The 18,898-nt window shown below is 39.2% G+C and overlaps 1 protein-coding gene across 2 annotated transcripts in view; it reads left to right on the top strand.

Moving 5' to 3' along the window:
- The window catches only part of ALCAM (activated leukocyte cell adhesion molecule), a 165,719-nt gene extending 150,576 nt beyond the window's left edge, over positions 1-15,143 (top strand). Inside the window, exons 12-17 of one of the 2 annotated variants that reach the window (XM_073306611.1) lie at positions 742-874; positions 1,832-1,870; positions 2,177-2,294; positions 4,336-4,467; positions 9,716-9,826; positions 12,945-15,143. In XM_073306611.1, the coding sequence (XP_073162712.1) occupies positions 742-874; positions 1,832-1,870; positions 2,177-2,294; positions 4,336-4,467; positions 9,716-9,803 (510 nt within the window). In that variant the 3' untranslated portion in view covers positions 9,804-9,826; positions 12,945-15,143. The remainder of the gene's footprint in view (positions 1-741; positions 875-1,831; positions 1,871-2,176; positions 2,295-4,335; positions 4,468-9,715; positions 9,827-12,944) is intronic. The other variant, XM_073306619.1, reaches the window with a different exon arrangement.
- The last annotated feature ends 3,755 nt before the right edge of the window (positions 15,144-18,898 follow it).

Raw genomic sequence — 18,898 nt, 5'->3', positions numbered from 1 at the left:
GGGTCAGGAAGGAATTTTCCTCCAGGGCAGATTGGAAGAGGCCCTGGAGGTTTTTTGCCTTCCTCTGTAGCATGGGGCACGGGTCACTTGCTGGAGGATCCTCTGCTCCTTTGAAGTCTTTAAACCACAATTTGAGGATTTCAATAGCTCAGACATAGGTGAGAGGTTTTTCGCAGGAGTGGGTGGGTGAGATTCTATGGCCTGCGTTGTGCAGGAGGTCAGACTAGATGATCATGATGGTCCCTTCTGACCTTCGTATTTATGAATCTAAGTATTAGTGTTTGAGGTCTGGAAAACCTTACTGACTTTGAGGGATTAAAGAAAACAAATATGCATGCATGGAGATTGGCAGTGATAGTCCTCTGCATAGCATAGGTTGGACAGCATGCACGAGCAGTTTGCATTAATTTCTTATGGTCAAATATTACCTTCAGTTATACCTTCACAGTCTTACTGAAGTCAAGGAGGTTGCACTAGACGTATATAAGGGCAGAATTTGGCCCTTAGCTTGCAGCTTCAGGGCGTGGATCATGTCTTGGAGATATATAAATAACTGACTATTAATTTTGGGTGCTCTTTTAGTTTATTATTTTAGTTTTAGTTTATTATTTTAAATGGTTCCCTTTTTCAAAACTGTAAGATTTTTAAAAGGTATTTACTTCTAGAACTTTCCTTATGAACAATTCTAGTATGACATTACAGTATACATTTTTTGTTCGATTGATTTCTTTTCCTTTCCAGACAGAGGAGACCAACTATGTTAATGGAAGATTTTCCAGTAAAATTGTAATTTCTCCTGAAGAGAATGTTACATTAACTTGTATTGCTGAAAACCAACTAGAAAGAACTGTCACATCGATGAATGTCTCTGCCAGTAAGTGTCTTCAGTTAGAAGCATTTCAAAAATGAGCAATAGAAGTGGTTTCCTTAAAGTTTCAAATGCCTTTTGCCAGCTTTTCTCTCTAAATAATGTGAGATGCTGATCGGTGCTGCAGTAGTATTGGAGGGTTGTTTTTTTCCCTTAAGTTCCACATCTCCTATATTAACCGACTTTAGTCCTCCAACCCAGCCTAGGTTGGTAGTGAAAGAAATTTGTTACTAGCGAATGGCTGTTCGGTGGCCTACAGTATGTGAAAATGAGTTGTATGATTTCAGTACAGTTCAAAGTGGACCAGTGTGCATATCACAGAAATCACAGCAGTGCTGACTAGCTCTCCTCTTTTAGCAGAAACCTCCCCTCAAACACCCATACTTGAACCCTGCAGGTTAGGGTTATGGCATATTGGCAAGGGGAAATAGGCCATGCGCTGCCATGGCTCATGATGCATCTGCTTTGGGGATAGTACTTCAGACTATCTATATCCTATCCTTCTCATTCATACACATTATAAAATTACTTTATTATTGAGATATCTTCTTTTCTTAGCCTCTAGTTTTGTGGTTTTTTATTAACTTTTTATGTGATTTCAGAACAGAATCCATTCATAGGCGCTAGGGTTTAGCGGACTACAGTAATGATAAAGTGGTAAAAAGTTACCCTATCATGAATGCTAACATATAAATGCTTAGTCAGAAGTATTCATAAGATTAAACTTGTCCTTTTTTGGAATAAAACACTTTTACATGATGCATTATGGATATAAAGCAAGGATTGCTGCCTAAAAAAATAAGATTAATTATTTTGTTGTGTGGCTGATGCAGCATTAAGTATGAGCATTTTGGGTCTAGCTGTAAAATAGCTCATTATATTGTTAAATATTACAGCATAATGTCAGGGTGAAGGTGACTTTCAGGTATCAAGTTTTTGTTTTTAATGTTTTTTTTATTTCAGTAAGTATCCCAGAATATGATGAGCCAGATGAAAGGAATGGTATGTAAGTGCTACAGAACCCTCTTTCTATCTGCTCTAGCTTTATGAAGTGTCATTGAATGAGTAATTTCCACAGTCCTCTCTGCCTTCAGAGTTCAGTTGAAATTGCCCAGTCTCAGAGGCAATAAGAATTAGACTCTGTTAAAAACTTTGCTTAATAGCAATGAAATTTTGCATATTATCACAATGCTCTAATAGTTTTGACTTTTTGACCACCTTTCTTGCTGGGGGCATTACTTGTATAGAAAATGTTTAATGCTGTGTATTATTGTTAGACACCTTAACAACTTTTCTTCTTTGTTTTAGGTGACAACAGAGAAAAGGTTAATGACCAGGCAAAGCTAATAGTAGGAATTGTGGTTGGTCTTCTGCTAGCAGCTCTAGTTGCTGGTATCATCTACTGGGTATATATGAAGAAATCAAAGTAAGACTTAATATAGAAGCTTGCTCTTGACTTTTTAAAATTAAAATAATGTGTACCTATCTGTTTAGCTCCCTACAGCATTTTGAAAATCTAAGGGCGAGAAGTTATCCTCATTTATAAAACTTATTTTGCATCTGAAATTAAAATGAATATCTTAATATGGAGGCAATGTATCATCTAGGGGTTAGAGCTAGGACTCCTTAAATCTGCCCCTGATTCAGCCGTGTGGCCTTAGTCAGGTCACTTAGTGCCAGATTGTGTTTCCATTTAAGTTAGTGATGCTTTTCCTATTTGACTTAAGTGGGATGTGGTATTTCAATTTGAGTCAAATGATGGGCTGTCACATCTGTGCAACCTCATGGATGGTCAGGTGAGTTCTTAGTGTAGGAGAAGTTGGCCAGCTCATACTCTCTCTAATTACCTGAATTTTATAGAAGGGTAAACAGATGCCAACTTCACAGGAGTATGTGAAGCTCAATTAAATTGTTCATATAGTGGTTTGAGATACTAATGAAGGAAGTTGTATTGCTTGAAAACTAGACATTGCCAGGGCTGACTAAAAATCTAGATCCAGAAGGTAGAGTCTATGTTGTGCCTATTAGCTCTGCTCATTTTCAGTACTAATGAAACTATCTGGAATACACTGGACAGTCTTTGAAATATCTTCCCCCTCATCCTCATGGTTATCAGGTCCCCTAACCATATCCAGCTTGCATCTGGTTCTGCTGAGTGTAGTCTTAAACTCTTTTCCCCATACATAGACCGTGGCCCTGTCAGGTGTGAAAGTGCAGACTTATGCTACCCCCATGCCTTCTCAGAGATTCAGAGGAGCTATCTGATTTACAGCAGCTGAGGATCTGGCCTACACAGCACCAAGATCATTTATAAAGTGTTCTGAAAGTGAAAGTAGTTATGTATGTTGTGTACATATTTATATAGACAGACATGCAGTATTAAAGTTTACTTGTATTTCCCTAAAACTTTGCACATTGATTTGCAATAGCTATATAATATACATATTCTGAGTTTTGATATGAAGAATTGTTTCTCATTCAGTTGCCATACTTACAAGGGCTTCCCTCATCTATTTCTGGCATTATAAAGTGCTCCCATGAAGTCTTTAGATTTTACTTCCGTACAATACCACAAACATAGCTGTGCAGGGGATTTTTGGAACTTCCTGAATAAGGAAGCTTTATAAACATATGACTGAGCACAGAAATATTAAGCATGTGCTATTTATAAAGCTTCAGGAAATAAAAAAAATTAAACTTCCCCATTACTAAACAAAATGTCCAGAATTTTTCTTCTCTCTCTCAATGGGGAGTCCAAAGCATGAGGTAATGACTCATTTGTGGGGGGAAATGTGATGATTCTTAGAATGTGGTGTGTCCTTTGCTGTGATGTGTTTCTATGCTTTATGGTGTTAAACTTTATTTTCCAAACTTTAGAAATTAAACATGAAACAAAAGGCATAAGAGAAATGGGAATATCATATTTATACTTAAAGGAGAAAATTAAATTAGCAGTGAGTAGATAGGCTCATTGGGGACCAAATATTTTAAGTTATGTTTAAATCATAATCAGTCTGTCTGACAGTCACTAGTTTCTTAAAAAAGAGAGTACTAGTGGCACCTTAGAGACTAACCAATTTATGTGAGCTGCAGCTCACGAAAGCTTATGCTCAAATAAATTGGTTAGTCTCTAAGGTGCCACTAGTACTCCTTTTCTTTTTTTGTGAATACAGACTAACACAGCTGCTACTCTGAAACCAGTCATTAGTTTAAGTGAATTATATTGCTGACAAGCACCCACTTTCAGTATACATTTATATTAACCTGGTCTCCTCTCCCTTGGGAATCAGTTTCCCTGTTTTCTGCATGCAGTACTTCCAAAGAGCAAGCAGAGCATCAGTATGTATGAAACAGAGGATTTCAGCACAAATTACAGCCCATAAATCTCAAATGCTGTCCTCTCAAAAACACCATTGCAATACTTATTGACACTGTGTGTCCAATCACAACCCTCCGTTTCCACACAGGCCACTCCCTCGAACAGTTAGTCACTTTTTGAACCCACCCTCGAACAGTTATTCACCTAATCTCTGCCCCCAAAGTGACGTCAATGGAAAGTCTGAGAAGGCAGCAGCACAGAACTTTCAAACCCTCGTGAGGCAAGAAAAATGTTTTTTTTTCATTAATGTATGTTGTGGTTTGTAGAATTTTCTATTGTCTTGTGATACAGGATAGTAGGAATTGTACTCACGGCCTTGGAGTGTATTCACAGTAACTTGCTTCTGTAGCTATTCATCATCTCAGCTTCACTTAATACAAAAGCTGATTATTGCCACGTCCTCTTCACCAGTTCAATGCAAATTAATTAGCAATCTGAGTAAATTGCCAGTGCAACCCCCAGCTAGGCAAAGTCTACATATTCTTGTCTTCATCTCATATTTTTAACTCTCTAGGGAATGGTTTTTACATACATATATCATTTAGAAAAGAAATCGAAGTAGTGCCTCTGTTTCCCTTCACTCTGAAACAGAAATCCTGAGGGAGAATTTGCATTTCTAAATAAATTAATTAAATCTTTTGTCCTACTTTCATTATCTGGGATTGGGAATACACAAATTCCAGGTAATGTTATGAACTAGTTTCCACTGATTTATTGCAGCTTTAAAATGAAGGAAAAAACCTGAAATTTGGCTGAACATTCAAACTGCAGCAGTTTTTACCATGATCAGATGCACACAGAATTGTTGGAACCAGTCAGCATCCTCAGTCATTCTGAGCTAATTGCTAACCTCTTCCCAGACTGAAATTTGTCATTGAATAATTAACAAAAATTTTACTTTTTTGTTATTTTGTAGATGGTTAGTATGTTAAAACCAAAAGTTGCACAGTGTGTTACAGAACCCTCACAAGTGCATGTGTCTCATATACTTACAGTTACAAAGGTCACATTATTGTAAATGGGGGAGACACACGGGGAACAAGCTGGTTGTGCTCTATATTTAATGAGTATAGTCTAAATCAGAGAACAACACTGGAAAATTATTTTTTCACTAATTGATACTACTTATTCCACAGTGATCTCTAAATTAAAAAAATGTTTGAAAGCAATCTTCCCCCAGAAAAAAACAAGTGAACCTGTAAACCCTTTAGCACCATTTTACCTACCTTTCAGAGAGCCTTTGAGTCAGGAACCCCTATGGTAATCATTTTCTTGAAGGCAGGACTTCTGAAGGAAAAGCTTGAAATGTCAAATGAGGAATTAAACTTTATTAAAAGGATATAGGGATCCATACATTCTGAGTTGAGAAAGAGAAGTACAGGAGGCAGACACACCATCTATAAAATTAAGTAAAACAGTATTTTTATAACCAATTTCTGACACTCTTGACTTGGTTACAAGTTTGGTTCAGACAAGTAGTCAGCTGTTTTTTCACAACATATTAACGTGCCATCTCTATTTGTGCATCCATGCTCCCCAACTGTTGTTGTTCTGAATTAATTCTGGGAAAGTGTGCATATCTATGTCCCCTACTGCTCCAGCAGGGGATAGACTACCCAGAGGGGGAGACAGTGGCACTTAGGGTAATGGAGACCCAGAAACTCCGCTTTAGAGGACTAGCGAGTCTTCTACATACATACTGTAAGGGGTTCAGTCTACACTACAAAAATGACAATTTTATGTTCTCCAAGGAAGCTAGCAAAGGCAGTGCAGTTAGCTACCATGGTGACTAACAGTATTGACTAGATTATAAATTATGTTTCATGTCAACTACACCGGGTAAAAATAAAACCCGTGGTAGTGAGTCTCAGATTCTGGGTCAACTGATTCTACCTTGTGCTACAGGACTGAAAATAGCAGTGTAGCTGTTCCAGATTTCAGAGGCCAGGCTGACCTGGAACATCTACACTCTGAATTTCAGGGCCAAAGCCAGTTGACTTGGACTCAGGCAGGCTGCTGCTGGGTTGTTGGTTTTTGCCATGTAGATGTACCCTGTGTCATGAACTGGTTATAAAATCATGCTGTGTCTAGGCTAATGGGGTTAGCATGCAGAAGTTTCCTAGGGCTGCAGGTCCAACCCTCCTCATACTGCTGGGAATCGCCATGCAACAAGGCTCCTGTGTTTTAACAAGGTAATTTAAACAGTGTTAAAAATGCTGGCAGTTACATAAGCATTGCCTGCTTTAGGGCTACCGATGGAAATTTTATACTAAAGTCCCTAGTGTTCAGCAAATGTAGTGAGACCACTGAGAAGTCAGCCTCTGCCAACATTGTCATAGTTAAGTCTTGACAGAGTGGGTGAGGTAATATCTTTTATTGGACCAACCTCTGTTGGTGAAAGAGAAGCTTTCAAGTACCACAGACCTCTGTGGACTACGATATCTTGGGACCAACGTGACTACAACAACATAGTTAAGTCTTCAAATTTAAGTGTTCTAAATCCATGTGTAAGCATCTAAGTGGCCTGGTTCTCAGAGGGGCTGAGCATGTGCAGTTCTCATTGCATTGATGTGGGCCATATCTTAACTTCTGTGAAGGGGATGGGTACTCAGCCCCTCTGAAAATCTGGCCACTAGTACAGGTGGCATAGTCACCCAAATTAGAAGCCTTGAAGGGTTGAGGAAGAGGTATGTGATATTCAATCCTTACATATAACAGAGTAATTTTGTTTAAAAATAAAACTAACACCAGTTGGACCATTACAGCAACTTCTATGATTTTTACAATAGAACAACTTTAACCTAAGCAGATAATGTCAGATACAAAGCCTTTCAACCTTAAGTAGCAACTCACAGGAGAGCCAAAGTAGGGACAGCAGCTTTGGGATTTTATAGTAATTCTGCATCTCTCTCTCCATTGCTGTGGTTCGTTCTCTCGAGTCTAACATGTCACATTTGAAATACAGCTCTTGAATTGTTCAAATTTTAATATCCAATGGAAAAATAGGCCTCTCTCTGTCAGTCACGTTCCCTGGCAGAAACAGTAGTTTTCCTATCATCCCCTGTCAACTTGTCCTTCTCTGCATTTGTTGGTACCCGTACCCCTTTTGAGAAAGCCTGGTCTCATCACTGAAAAGGCCCTCAGGGGTTATCGCCTATAATTATCTGCTCAGCACATTCTTCTCCCACAAGACTCCAAATTCTTTGTCCCTCATCCCTACTCTCAATCTCTCTATTTTTGTAACCTAATGTTTAGAAAGGAGACCTGCTCATGAGGAGTTGTTCAGATGACAAGCAAAATCCATCCAAGGAGAGCAAATTGGTTTTTTTCTCTTACTCTGGCTTAGAGATTTGCAAAAAGAATTTAGGATCACATGAGAAATTCAACCACTGTCAGTATTGATTTTTCTTCTTGTTTGGTTTCGTTCACTCTCTCATTTTCCTCTGTGCGGATCAGTCTTCTCTGGCTTTGAGATATTCAAAGAGAGAATGAAAATAACTTCCCAGAAGAGACTTACAATGGGTGTAACAAGTTACTTTGTGATATAATCCCACTGTTTAAATGACAGTTGTCTACAGGTACATCTGTGCTGCATAGTTAACCCAGGATCTTAAATTTTAGCCTTAATTTCTACCTATCAGTATCATCCACAAAGAAAACCCTCTGATCTGGGTTTGGAGGACAGACAAAATCACTCAAGTACTGATAGTCCTCCAATATTCTTCTAATGCTCTTCCTCCCCCACTCCCCCAAGGATTGACAAGTTCTTCCATACTTGATCAGCAAAGAACCCTAAAGCATCTGAGAAAAAAGAACAATGGGATATGCCCTGAGATACACACAGGCTTGTGCCGAAACAATGAGGACCCAGTAACACGAGTAGGGCTTTATTGTGGGAATGCTCAGATCCAGGAGCTAATCACCTTGGTTAACTGTTCAGTTTCAGCATAACTAGTGATCAGAGACTTGGATCTTTGAACTAACGCAACGAATTCATGCAGAGAGAGACCACAATAGCAATACCATTAAACAACATAGTTGAAAGAAAGTGGTAAAAAGGCTGAAGTAACTTCAAGCATTAAAAATATACTAGCCAATGTAGTAATCTACCTTAAAACAGAGAGGCAGCTATTGCAATTTCAAATGTCCAATCATCTATTTAGACCTCAGGTCCATCAGCCTTTGTCACTCTTGCTTGACCTGATGCATCAGGTCTGCTGCCCACTTTCCATGCTGGGGAATTGGTACTTCCAGTAGTAGCACTTCAGCCATGTCTGAGATTTAGGATACAGTTGTAAGCTCCTGGGAAATGTTTCCCCCTGACTCATTTGGATTAGGACGTGACTAAACCAGAGCCCTTTATACTTTGAGGTCACTTAAACTGAGGCTGTTGGCAGTGTTCGCCTACGCTGCTAGTTGAAGCTAATGTCTTTGCACAGGCACACCCCACTAGCAAAAATAAAACCATTGATTTTAGAGGGCTGTATGCTGACTAGCAGCCGTGTGCCATGTCATAGTGTTCTGCTAACTTGTGCCATCATTGTATTTTGCAAGTCAGTGTCACTTCAGTCCTTTACCCTGAAGCTGTGGTAAGCATATGCATAAATCTGTCACAACAGATACTTCTATCAAGGAAACAAATTATCACAGAGAAAGTGTATATGATAAGCTGCTTTGACATGAGATTTAATGTCTCACGGCTTTTAAAATGTTATCACACTATTGCAGCAATCTTTCACCTTGGCTGATGGTGAGGTTTCTCACATTAAATGTTTGGCTTGGGGGGTTATTCTGCTAAACTAAACTAAGCACTTAACTCTCTAATTCATCTTCACTACTTACATTAAAGCAGACCTGCTATTTTAAATGAGTTATACCTCTTTCTCTCCCCCTACTCTCCCCAACATTTACAGTCTCTTCTCTATCCAAAAATGGTCAGAGATCCAGAAAAAATGCTTTGGGCACTGAAACAAGTAGAATCTAGGTGGTACCCAAAATGGTTTTCAATCTAAGAAGTGATCGACTTCTGCTCAGCACAAGCTCCAAAAGCTATTTTAATGTGGACACACACAAAGATTGTTGTGTTGATAAAGATGTCTTAGCCACACTTCGGCATTTAAAGTGCCTGTGGACAAAACCCTTAATGAAACATGCAGAAAACCTAGGGAATTGTCAAAAAAAAAATACACGTGCACAGCCAGCTTAGCCTCAGTAAACAGAATTCTCCTGGGCTCTTTTGCAATGTAGAAGTTCCATTGTTACTACTGTACGCATATGTAGTCCTACTGCAATGCTTATTGGTATATTCATAGTCCTATGCAAATGTTTCTAGTGTTGGTAATTGAACTCTTAAGAATTTTTTCTTTGCAGAGAGGGGGAGAGAGAGAGAGACACACGCACACTATATGGTAATATGAACAAAATGCTACAGACATGCAAATGAGACACTGATAATTTTTTTCTTGTAGGACACCATCAAAACACGTAGACAAAGACCTTGGCAATACAGAGGAAAATAAAAAGCTAGAAGAAAACAATCACAAATCTGAAGCTTAAAAGACAAATGTCAGTCATTCAAGGTAAGCAATGTGAACTGAAAAGCGTAGTACCAGGGTGTCCACCCTTTGGAAAATAGAATCAGAACTGTTTACCTGTGTATCCTATATCCTGTACAGCAAAGGGAGGTTCTCTTTCAGTTCAAGAGCTAGAGAGCCTGTGCTACTGCAATAAGATGATCCAATATTGATCTTTAGTCAACCTAGGACTTCAGAGTTGAGAAGTATGGGAAATTATGATGCCTTGTTCTCCCCTTTCAGACTATAAATAATCTTACTAAAGACAATAGGAATTATTTGTATTCTTGTGATTTTGGGGGAGCAAGACCCATGGCAACTATGGATTTTTAATAGAGCATGTGTACACACATTAAAAGAAATGCAAAAGGATTCTGACATTCAGAAATAAATGATCGCATGCATTTGAGCTCATGCACTCAGGGAAATTTAGTTATAAATAATTATATGATGTATACTCAAAGGAGAACATTTAGTTTTATTCACTATAGATAAAAATTAAAGTTTTTGGTGAGCTCAAAACAATGTACGTTCAAGAGATGAGATAAGTTCTTACAGTAAAACCACATACTATTACTAGCCTCATGCTGGAGGTAGTCATTGTGCCATGACTGTGCAAGAGAAGTGGAGACTTCCCCTCTTCTTTATAAAACAGAAGCTGCAGGAGGACCCACAGAATCCAAACAGCAATGAATACAGTGGTGGTACAACAAACCAACAGCATCCTCCAGTGGTCAGATGCAGCCACCACTGCTGCCTCTGTCTTCTTTTAATGTCACAGGCTGGGTCTTACACCGTCTTTCTGAACAGTGATATCATTTAGCACACACATATTGTGGAAGGCCAGGGTAAAGGGGGTAGAAATCAGTTTCCAATGTTCTTTAAATTATGGAAGTAAACAGTCAAAAGATAAGCTTTCATATCAAATTATCAAATTTACTCAGTTTCTAATTTAGTTTTTTTAAATTTGTGTTTCCACTTTTGAGCCTTCAATTTGAGAAACTTTAGAAAGGCCCGGGTTCAGAAAGTGCTGTGCACCTATCCTTTGTCAGCCCTCTTTGAAGTGTCAAGTTGCAAAGCCAAAAATGGAGGGGGACAAAATCATTGGTCACTTGAAAATTTGGTGTAGAAATTGTAAGTTTATTACACCAGGTTTCTTGTTCCAGTAAGATGGGGATAGAAGGGTACTTTAAGGGAAAAATCTAAGATCTTGAAAAAGTCTGGGTCTGAATGTTTGTTATTCATACAGTCTTGCCTCTAAATTTAGCATAAACTACCAGACAACTTTTCTTGCCACAAATACTCGAACGATTCAAAGATCTGAGAGACACAAAGGAAGGGCAATCAGACAGTCCATATAAACCTCTACTACTACTATTGTCAGGAATGTCCCTATTTATTGTGCAATAGTGTTCTAATCATTGATATTGTAATTAAAGTTTATGTTGCAAAAGTCCTCCATAGAGTTTGCTGTGCCAGAGTTCATCATTCAGGTAGGGAGTGTGTGGGGTGGGAGGTTGCTTTCAACTTTGGGGGTGAGAGGGTGGTGGAAGACTCTTGCTCTGCTCTTTTAATTGTGCATACCCTTGAAATTCTGCAGTCCTAGAGTACACTGGTGGGAGGAAAGGAATGTCCAACACCAGGAGGTTGAGCGATGGGAGAAAACTACAAGCAGTCACCCTCTCCTTCCCACTTCCAGCTACTGGTCTCTCGTGCCTTCACCTGCAAATGGCAAGCACCTTCACATCCAACCCCCCCGGAACTTCCTTGAAAAATCTGCTCTCTCCCCCTCCCCCCCATGAGTGCCCAGCTGCAAAATTATTCCTACCTACCTTTGCCCTGCTGACAGTCTTAAGAAAGATGCCCTCTCATATTGCAGATATCTGGACGCAAAGTAAAATGGGAAGGAAGAGAGCCCCTCTATGGATTCCTCACAATGCCACAGGGTGGCATTCCACCCTCCATTAAGTGATTGCTTGGGGTTGTATTTTAAGTGATCATTTTGCTGGCTGCAAACACGAGCCCAAAAGATACTGTGGTACTTTGTTAATCTGCTATGGATGTGAAGGCTTTAGAAGAACACAGAATTCTGAGTGTAAGGGATTTAAGGCCTTCAGAGATGGTGGAGTGGTCCTGTTTCCCTCAGCTTTAGAGAATGTCTAACACTGCAATCATAAGGTACGATTGCAGCTCCTGCAGGCCTACCTGAGCTAGATCAAATCAAGCTCCGGCTGGAGCCACAGCAGTGGTACAGGTGGCTTCCCCCAGTACAACCCCACTCAGGATCTCGAGCTAGCTTCCATCTAGCTAGATCAGTCATACCTCCTGATTGCAGTGTAGACCTACCCTTAGTGTTAGAAGTTCATCAGGCCTAGACTTTGTGGGAAGAGAGAGAGGAGAGGGCTCTGGTGAAATGAATTTTGCACAATTGAATTCATTTTGTCCAAGAAGGAAGTTTCTTCGTATTCCTTGTAAAAATGTCAAAAAATTAGTCCCTAAACTTAATTTACAAATTTCTGGGAAAATGCTCCCAGTGTCCGTAGCTTCTGTTTGCCAGAAACTGGGAGTGGATGACAAGGGATGGATCATTCGATGATTGCCTGTTCTGTTCATTCCCTCTCAACTACCTGGCATTGACCACTGTTGGAAGATAGGATTGTGGGCTAGATGGGCCATTTGACCCATTATGGCTATTCTTATGTAAAAGGGTGAAATCTGAATCCCTAAAATTTCCACTGCAATTTCACATGGGAAAGACATGGTTCACTTCCTGCCCTAATGTTTTGTGTAATGGTGTTGGACATTGTAGTAGCTGCCACATCCACAGAGGTGACTATGTTAGTGATGAATTAAATTAGCCCTGGGTAGTATGTGTGTATTGTTTTGGGTGCCTTCAAATCCGATGTGTTATATAAACATGAGCTTATCATTACATTCATGATTTGGAGAATGAATTTGATTCATCAGCAATGGACATATCTTTTTGTGATGTAATTTATAACTTGTTTGTAATATTTTCTGGTAACATTTATTTTGCAGTTAAATAAAGGCTATTAAAACTCCTGTCTAATTATGATAATTTTGCCAGTTACCTAGTTTAACTGACTGTTTTTCACATTTTCAGAGAATACATATAGAAGCATGAACGTGGATTGTATTCAAAACATATACAAAGAAGTGACAGTTATTCATGGTTCAAGTATTGAACAGATCATTCTACCAAGTTTTCAAAGGATTTTAGATGCAATTATCTCAAGTTTAAAAAAAAACTAATTTGGCATCAGCCAAGATAATAGGTCACCATGTTGTGTTCTGTTTGTTTTTGTAAATGTCTGCACTGAAGATTTTTTTGTTTGCCTTTATGTAAATTTTTTACGTAGCTATTTTTATACACTGTAAAGCTTTGTTCTGGGAGTTGCTGTTAATCTGATGTATGGTGTAATATTTTTATTTGTTTGTTTTTAGGACACCCTTTGAGCAGGTACATTTCTAATTCTGATTGCTATCCGTAAAACCCCTGCTTTTGTAGAGCAGAGATCTCAAACGTAAGGTTGTGTTATGGGGAATTATTGAAATCACAGTAGAGCGAGATGGAGCCAGGAATGACAAAAGTTCACTAAAGGGTTCATGAAAGTAAGAACAGCCACCTAACTGACCAGAAAAGGGCATAGACAGTTTCCAAGAATAAGCCTGAGAGTCTAGCACAGACTTCACCACAAAATTCTTGTTAGCCTGTGTACAGATTGCTGCTGCTAAACCTTTTCTCCGTGAGTGAATCACAAATGTATTGTTGAAAGCAGTTGGGAAAAAAGTTATTGATTGTCCTCACCATCTCATGGTAGATAAGAGAGTGACACTGTAATTTTGAATTGATTTGAAGTCCTTTTGGTTATCCACTGCCTTAAAGTACTGTATCTTTTCTTCGTTTCAACAAGATAACACTCAGAATTGGATTTTTTTTTTAAAACAGTGGTCATATCAAAGCTGCATTTTTCCACAAAAATAGAATATATATATATTTTTTGTGTGTTTTTGTTAACTCCGCTACAGATATTGAATGCACCTTGAGATAATTTTAATTTTAGTGTTTTTACCCGGTACATAATTTATCAAACAGTGCATATAATTGTAACAATGAAATGTCTATGTATCTTAAGTTTAACTTTATAAACGTGTTTTATGCTTGAGGAAATTTTTAGAACGATTATGTAAAAGGAAACTTTTTTGGGTAGATGGCACTTCTGAGTTTTTACTCTTGAACAGAAGTGTAGTTTCTGGGAGAATGTATTAGACAATTCTGATCATGGGAGGAAAATAAGTACATAGAGTAAGCAGAACATCAGGTTTCCATTTTTAAATCTATGATCCAGGGGGAAAAGTAAGTTTTTATAGACTGGTAGGCAAAAAAGTTAGTTAAAGAAATGGAAATTAGAAAACATTTTGCCACTTCTACATTATTTAGAAAAAACACTGTTGCTTGTAAATTTGTAAAATGTTAAATGTCTGGGCGGTAGTGACTGATGTCTTAATAAAAGCTTCCTGTAGTGCATTGGCATGGATTAAATACATAATGTCCTATAAACTCTCTGCTGTATAAAATATTAAGGGGAAAATCCTGTTATTTGCCTCCAAACTTTGATTTGTTAATGTTTTATTTAGCAAAGGGGGAAAAAAATCTTGGTCAACATTTAAACCAAAGTAAAAGGGTTGGGGGAAAAACCAAAGTTATTTGTTTTGCATGGCTAAGCCATTGTTATCTCTGTAAATACTGTGATTTTTTTCCCTTTTTTTTTTTTTAGAATTTGTTAAATTCTAAAATTTTTAGACACCTGTTTTCCAAAATAAAACGTGAACACACAAAAAAGGTACTTTATATACCATTTTTTTTTATTTTGGTGTGAACACCACTGCTAACTGAAATGCAGTGGGAGTGACTAGGAAAAAAAAGTTGTAATGGCTTTAAGTATGTGATGAATGACAGAAGTTTATTGTAATTCTCGATATTTTGAGAAGAAACCTTCAAGACTGATAAGTAGAGGGAATGGGTCAAAAAATATTTACCAATGTCTTGAAAAAAACAAGGAAGATTTTAAAAAGTAATCACTCAATTTCTACATCCACAATTGTGAAAAAGGAATAAAAACCTCACTTTTTGAAATTCTGCTGCATCTCCCATCCAGTTTTACTCTTCAACCCCAGGAGACAGATTTTTCCCTGTTCAGCCTTCACTTCAGGCATGTTCCAGGAACCACCAGTGCAAAAAAAAAAAAAAAAAAGGTTTCAATCCATGCCTAAAAGATAATAAAACTGAAGTATGAATTCACCTGCCTGTCTGACATTTCAGTTCAAAGGAACAACCCTGATCCTGTGAGTTCTTAACAGTAAAGTTACATGTGTGCGTAATCTCTGAAATCAGTGGGGTTCCACACAGGTGCTGGGATCTGCCACACATTGCAGATCAGGACTCAAGAATCAAATCTTATCACATTATGCAGAACATGGGTGCATGTATTTAGTACCCATCATTGAGACATCTGGGCACCTTACAAGTCTCTGTATGGTTTACATTTGGCAGGGTGAGGAAATCAGGTTTGGCCTCCAGAAAGAACTGCAATTATGGGCCATGAGGGCTAAAGTCACAGATGGACCACTCCAAATGAATTCATTTGATCTCAGTTGTTGGATTCATACTGTGGGTAATAATCACCTGCTTATATGCTGAATTTCAAGATAAAACATAGGGAGGGAGGGAGGAAGGAACTGTTATCCCCATTTCAACAATGGGGAATTGTGGCAGAACAAGAGATTAAACTCTGTGCCCAAGGTCATACAGGAAATAGTGGTTTACCACAAAATGAACCCACAGCTCCTAAATCAATCTTATGTTCTCCAGTTCAACTGAATCACAATACAGTGCCATATTGTTCAGTAGGACCAATTCTGCAATCACCACAAATAAAAGATCAAGGCAGAAATTTACAGAGTGGTGGTTAAAAATCTGCCCTTTTGAACAGGGGGGGATTTCACACACAAAAAAACCCTTAGTAGAAAATTATACTAGATTCTGCCCTTTGATTTTTTTTTTTTAAAGGCTCTAAGGGTGTAGTATATCTATGGTGTAATGCTTGCTTGTGCCCATCTCTGGGTATTCATTTCACCCTCTGTGTATCTGTCCTAACCCCCAGGCTTTGTTTGGGCTTTATAATCCAACATGAGCTTCCTAGTCATTTATCTATCAGACACAACACAGAGCTACAATCTATAGCAACCAAGGCTGCTATTAGATAAGGAATAAATTTTCAGCTGAAACAGCAGGGGCCCACGTAACCAATACATGCACATGTAGGAAATACAAATAAAATTATCTATTCCCCATTTTTTGTGGCGTATCTTGTTTCCTGACATACTACCGTGACAAAAGCACAGCCCCAATATTACCCTTTACTTACCCAGTATTGTGTTGTGTCTTCTTGGACAGGAAGTGTCTCTTCTACTGCGTTTTGAAACAATTACATAAAATGAATATAGCGTGTTTGTAGTGGCAATTAGTGTTTAAAACTATATTGTGATTGTTAATTTAACATTATCAAATATTAAAATCCTTATACTGTATGCAGTATAGATAAGAAATTATATGAATGAGTGTCATTCATTCGTTAGTCTTAGCCCAAATTTCCTCCAGGAAGTGTCACAAATCAACTTAGTATCAGCCAGGAACTGGGGATATTAAGTTGATTTAAGTATATAAGAGATTTAAGCGTAACACCACCCCATGCAGCCAGATAACTTCCTGTTAGCTAACATTTAAGAGGTTGCATGTCTATAATTATTCTAGCTGAGGTTATCAGTGATACACATGGAATACCTTGTTTCAGCCAGTGTCACAGAATGGTTGTCGGAGTTTGGTGCAAACCATCAACATCAAACCTGGGACTTTGCAGTTTCCTGGATCTGCAAATCAGCTGATGTTACAAGAAAACCAGACACATCCTTGCACACGGATATAAAGGCTGCTGATGCATAACTTGTTCCAGCTTGCTAACGTACATGATGGGCAGCTAAGAGCAGAATATAAGCTCACCTTTTCAGTCTAAATATGTGCTTTTATTATTCTGTTGCATAGACTTGAGGACTCCCACGCTCTTTTATAACAGCAAAAGATTAAGACCCAGATCCTCAACTGATGTAAATCAACACAGGACCAGTGTGGAATTGTGCTGACTTAGAGTAGCCATCCCCTAGATTATAGCCACAGACATGCAGTTCACCCACTGTGATATGGGGAGTAGAGAGAGGAAGCTCATTCCGCTGGTGTATACTCAATGCAGATCACAGGACAGTACTGCCCAGGTTTCCTGCAAAGCAGTACTCAGGAGCTTTTTAGGAGGCAGGGGACAGGTAGGAAAAGAAGATGCAGTTCCACTGGTGATTTACTACCCAGAAAAGAGATATACAGAAGGGTGCAGAGCACTGCAAAGAAGATGCAGGATGCTTCACAGCCTGAAGGAAAGAAAAGTCCCAGCACACGACCCACTTAGTGTGACATACCAGGGTACAATCCAGACCTTTGAGTAGCTGTGTCACCTCTGCCTTGTGACCTGGGGATGCCCTTTGTGTTGCCTTGCTTCTGTAGCCTCCAGCATGTAAGTCACTCCCAGCTATGTCTGTGTGTGCTGCAGCCAGCCAGCCACTATCTTGGCTCTTACTAGCCTTAAAAATTACCACAGGGTGACCCCAATTCACTCCCAGATTTCCCACCAGAAACTGTGTCCTGTACTGCCCAGCCCTCTCCTGGACAGCACAGATCTATTGAGTCTGTTATTCCTTTAAGGGAATACTATGCACAAAACTTGCTATCCCAAATAGGGTTACCTGGACAATTCAACTTGAACACACTGGATGAGATAAAACAGTAAAAAAAGTTTCTTAACTAAAAAGGGAGATGTTAAGTGAGTATAAGTAAGAGGCATAAAAGTCAGAAATGGATACAAGAAAAATAAAGATAAAATGCTTACTACTCCTAACCTTAATAAAAACTAAGAGTCAAAGAAAAGTTCTCTCACCACATGCTCTCAGCAGTCTTACTGACCAAACCCTTTAGATCAGGACCTGGCCCCCAAACTCCAATGGCTGTTTCCTTTGTCTCTTCAGGTGCAGTGAATGTGATGGGCAGGGCGAGAGAGAGGGGTCCATTGAGGTATTTGCTGCTTCTTTTTATAGTCCTGTCCCCCTTTGAGAAGCATTTTCAGCTGGGAGCAAAGTGGTGAGCAGACTATGTGAAAGGAAACTGTTTCTTAAGTAAGATGTAGATTTTTTTGCCCATGCCTCCTTTCCTGCCAAAGAATGGTCACTTACCTGGTAATTGTCTGTCAGCTGAGGCATCAATTTGCCCTTTGTCTCTGAGAAACTGGTCTGACCACTCCCCAAACTTACCTGGAAAAAAACATTTTAGTCATGATTTCAGCTTATGTTTATAACTTCACATATGCTGCTGCTATATGTATTTTGCCATATTATTGATCAGCATATTATGAGTTTTTAAATGATACCTCAGAAAGCCTGTTTGCAAAGTGTGAATGAATATACCCATGTCCACACCCTACAAGCTATTGTAGTAATGTTTGTACAAGACATGTCAAGGATAAGATTTGATCCTAACTATTGTGATAGACCCAGGCCAGTTGGGCACAGCAGAGTAATCCTGTTGGGATCCAAAGTGGGCGGGCCGCTTCACCCGCCCACTACTAAAGGACCTCCCCCAGGGGAGGATCCACAGGTCTGGTATTCCAAATAATTGTGGGGGACAACTAATGAGAGAACGGGAGTGAGGTCACAGGGCTAAACGAAGGGAACCTGATGGGGACACCGAGCAGAGAACCCCGGACAGCGCCCACTGCTCCTTGAAGGTGTCAAGGGAGCCAGCAGACGCCGCCCAGAGGAACTCTGCCCAGATGCATGAATAGACTGAGGAGCGGAAATAGTCCCAACTGTCGCAGGAAACCCTGTTGGCCAGCCTCCTCTCCCTGGTTTTGTAGATGGCCATTTTGGCCAGGGCTAGGAGGAGGCTGACAAGGAGGT

This window comes from Lepidochelys kempii, chromosome 1 (genome assembly GCF_965140285.1).
Source record: "Lepidochelys kempii isolate rLepKem1 chromosome 1, rLepKem1.hap1, whole genome shotgun sequence".
Lineage (NCBI taxonomy): Eukaryota > Metazoa > Chordata > Testudines > Cheloniidae > Lepidochelys > Lepidochelys kempii.
The sequence above is the reverse complement of the archived record's forward strand: the minus strand, read 5'-3'. Positions and strand labels throughout refer to the sequence as shown.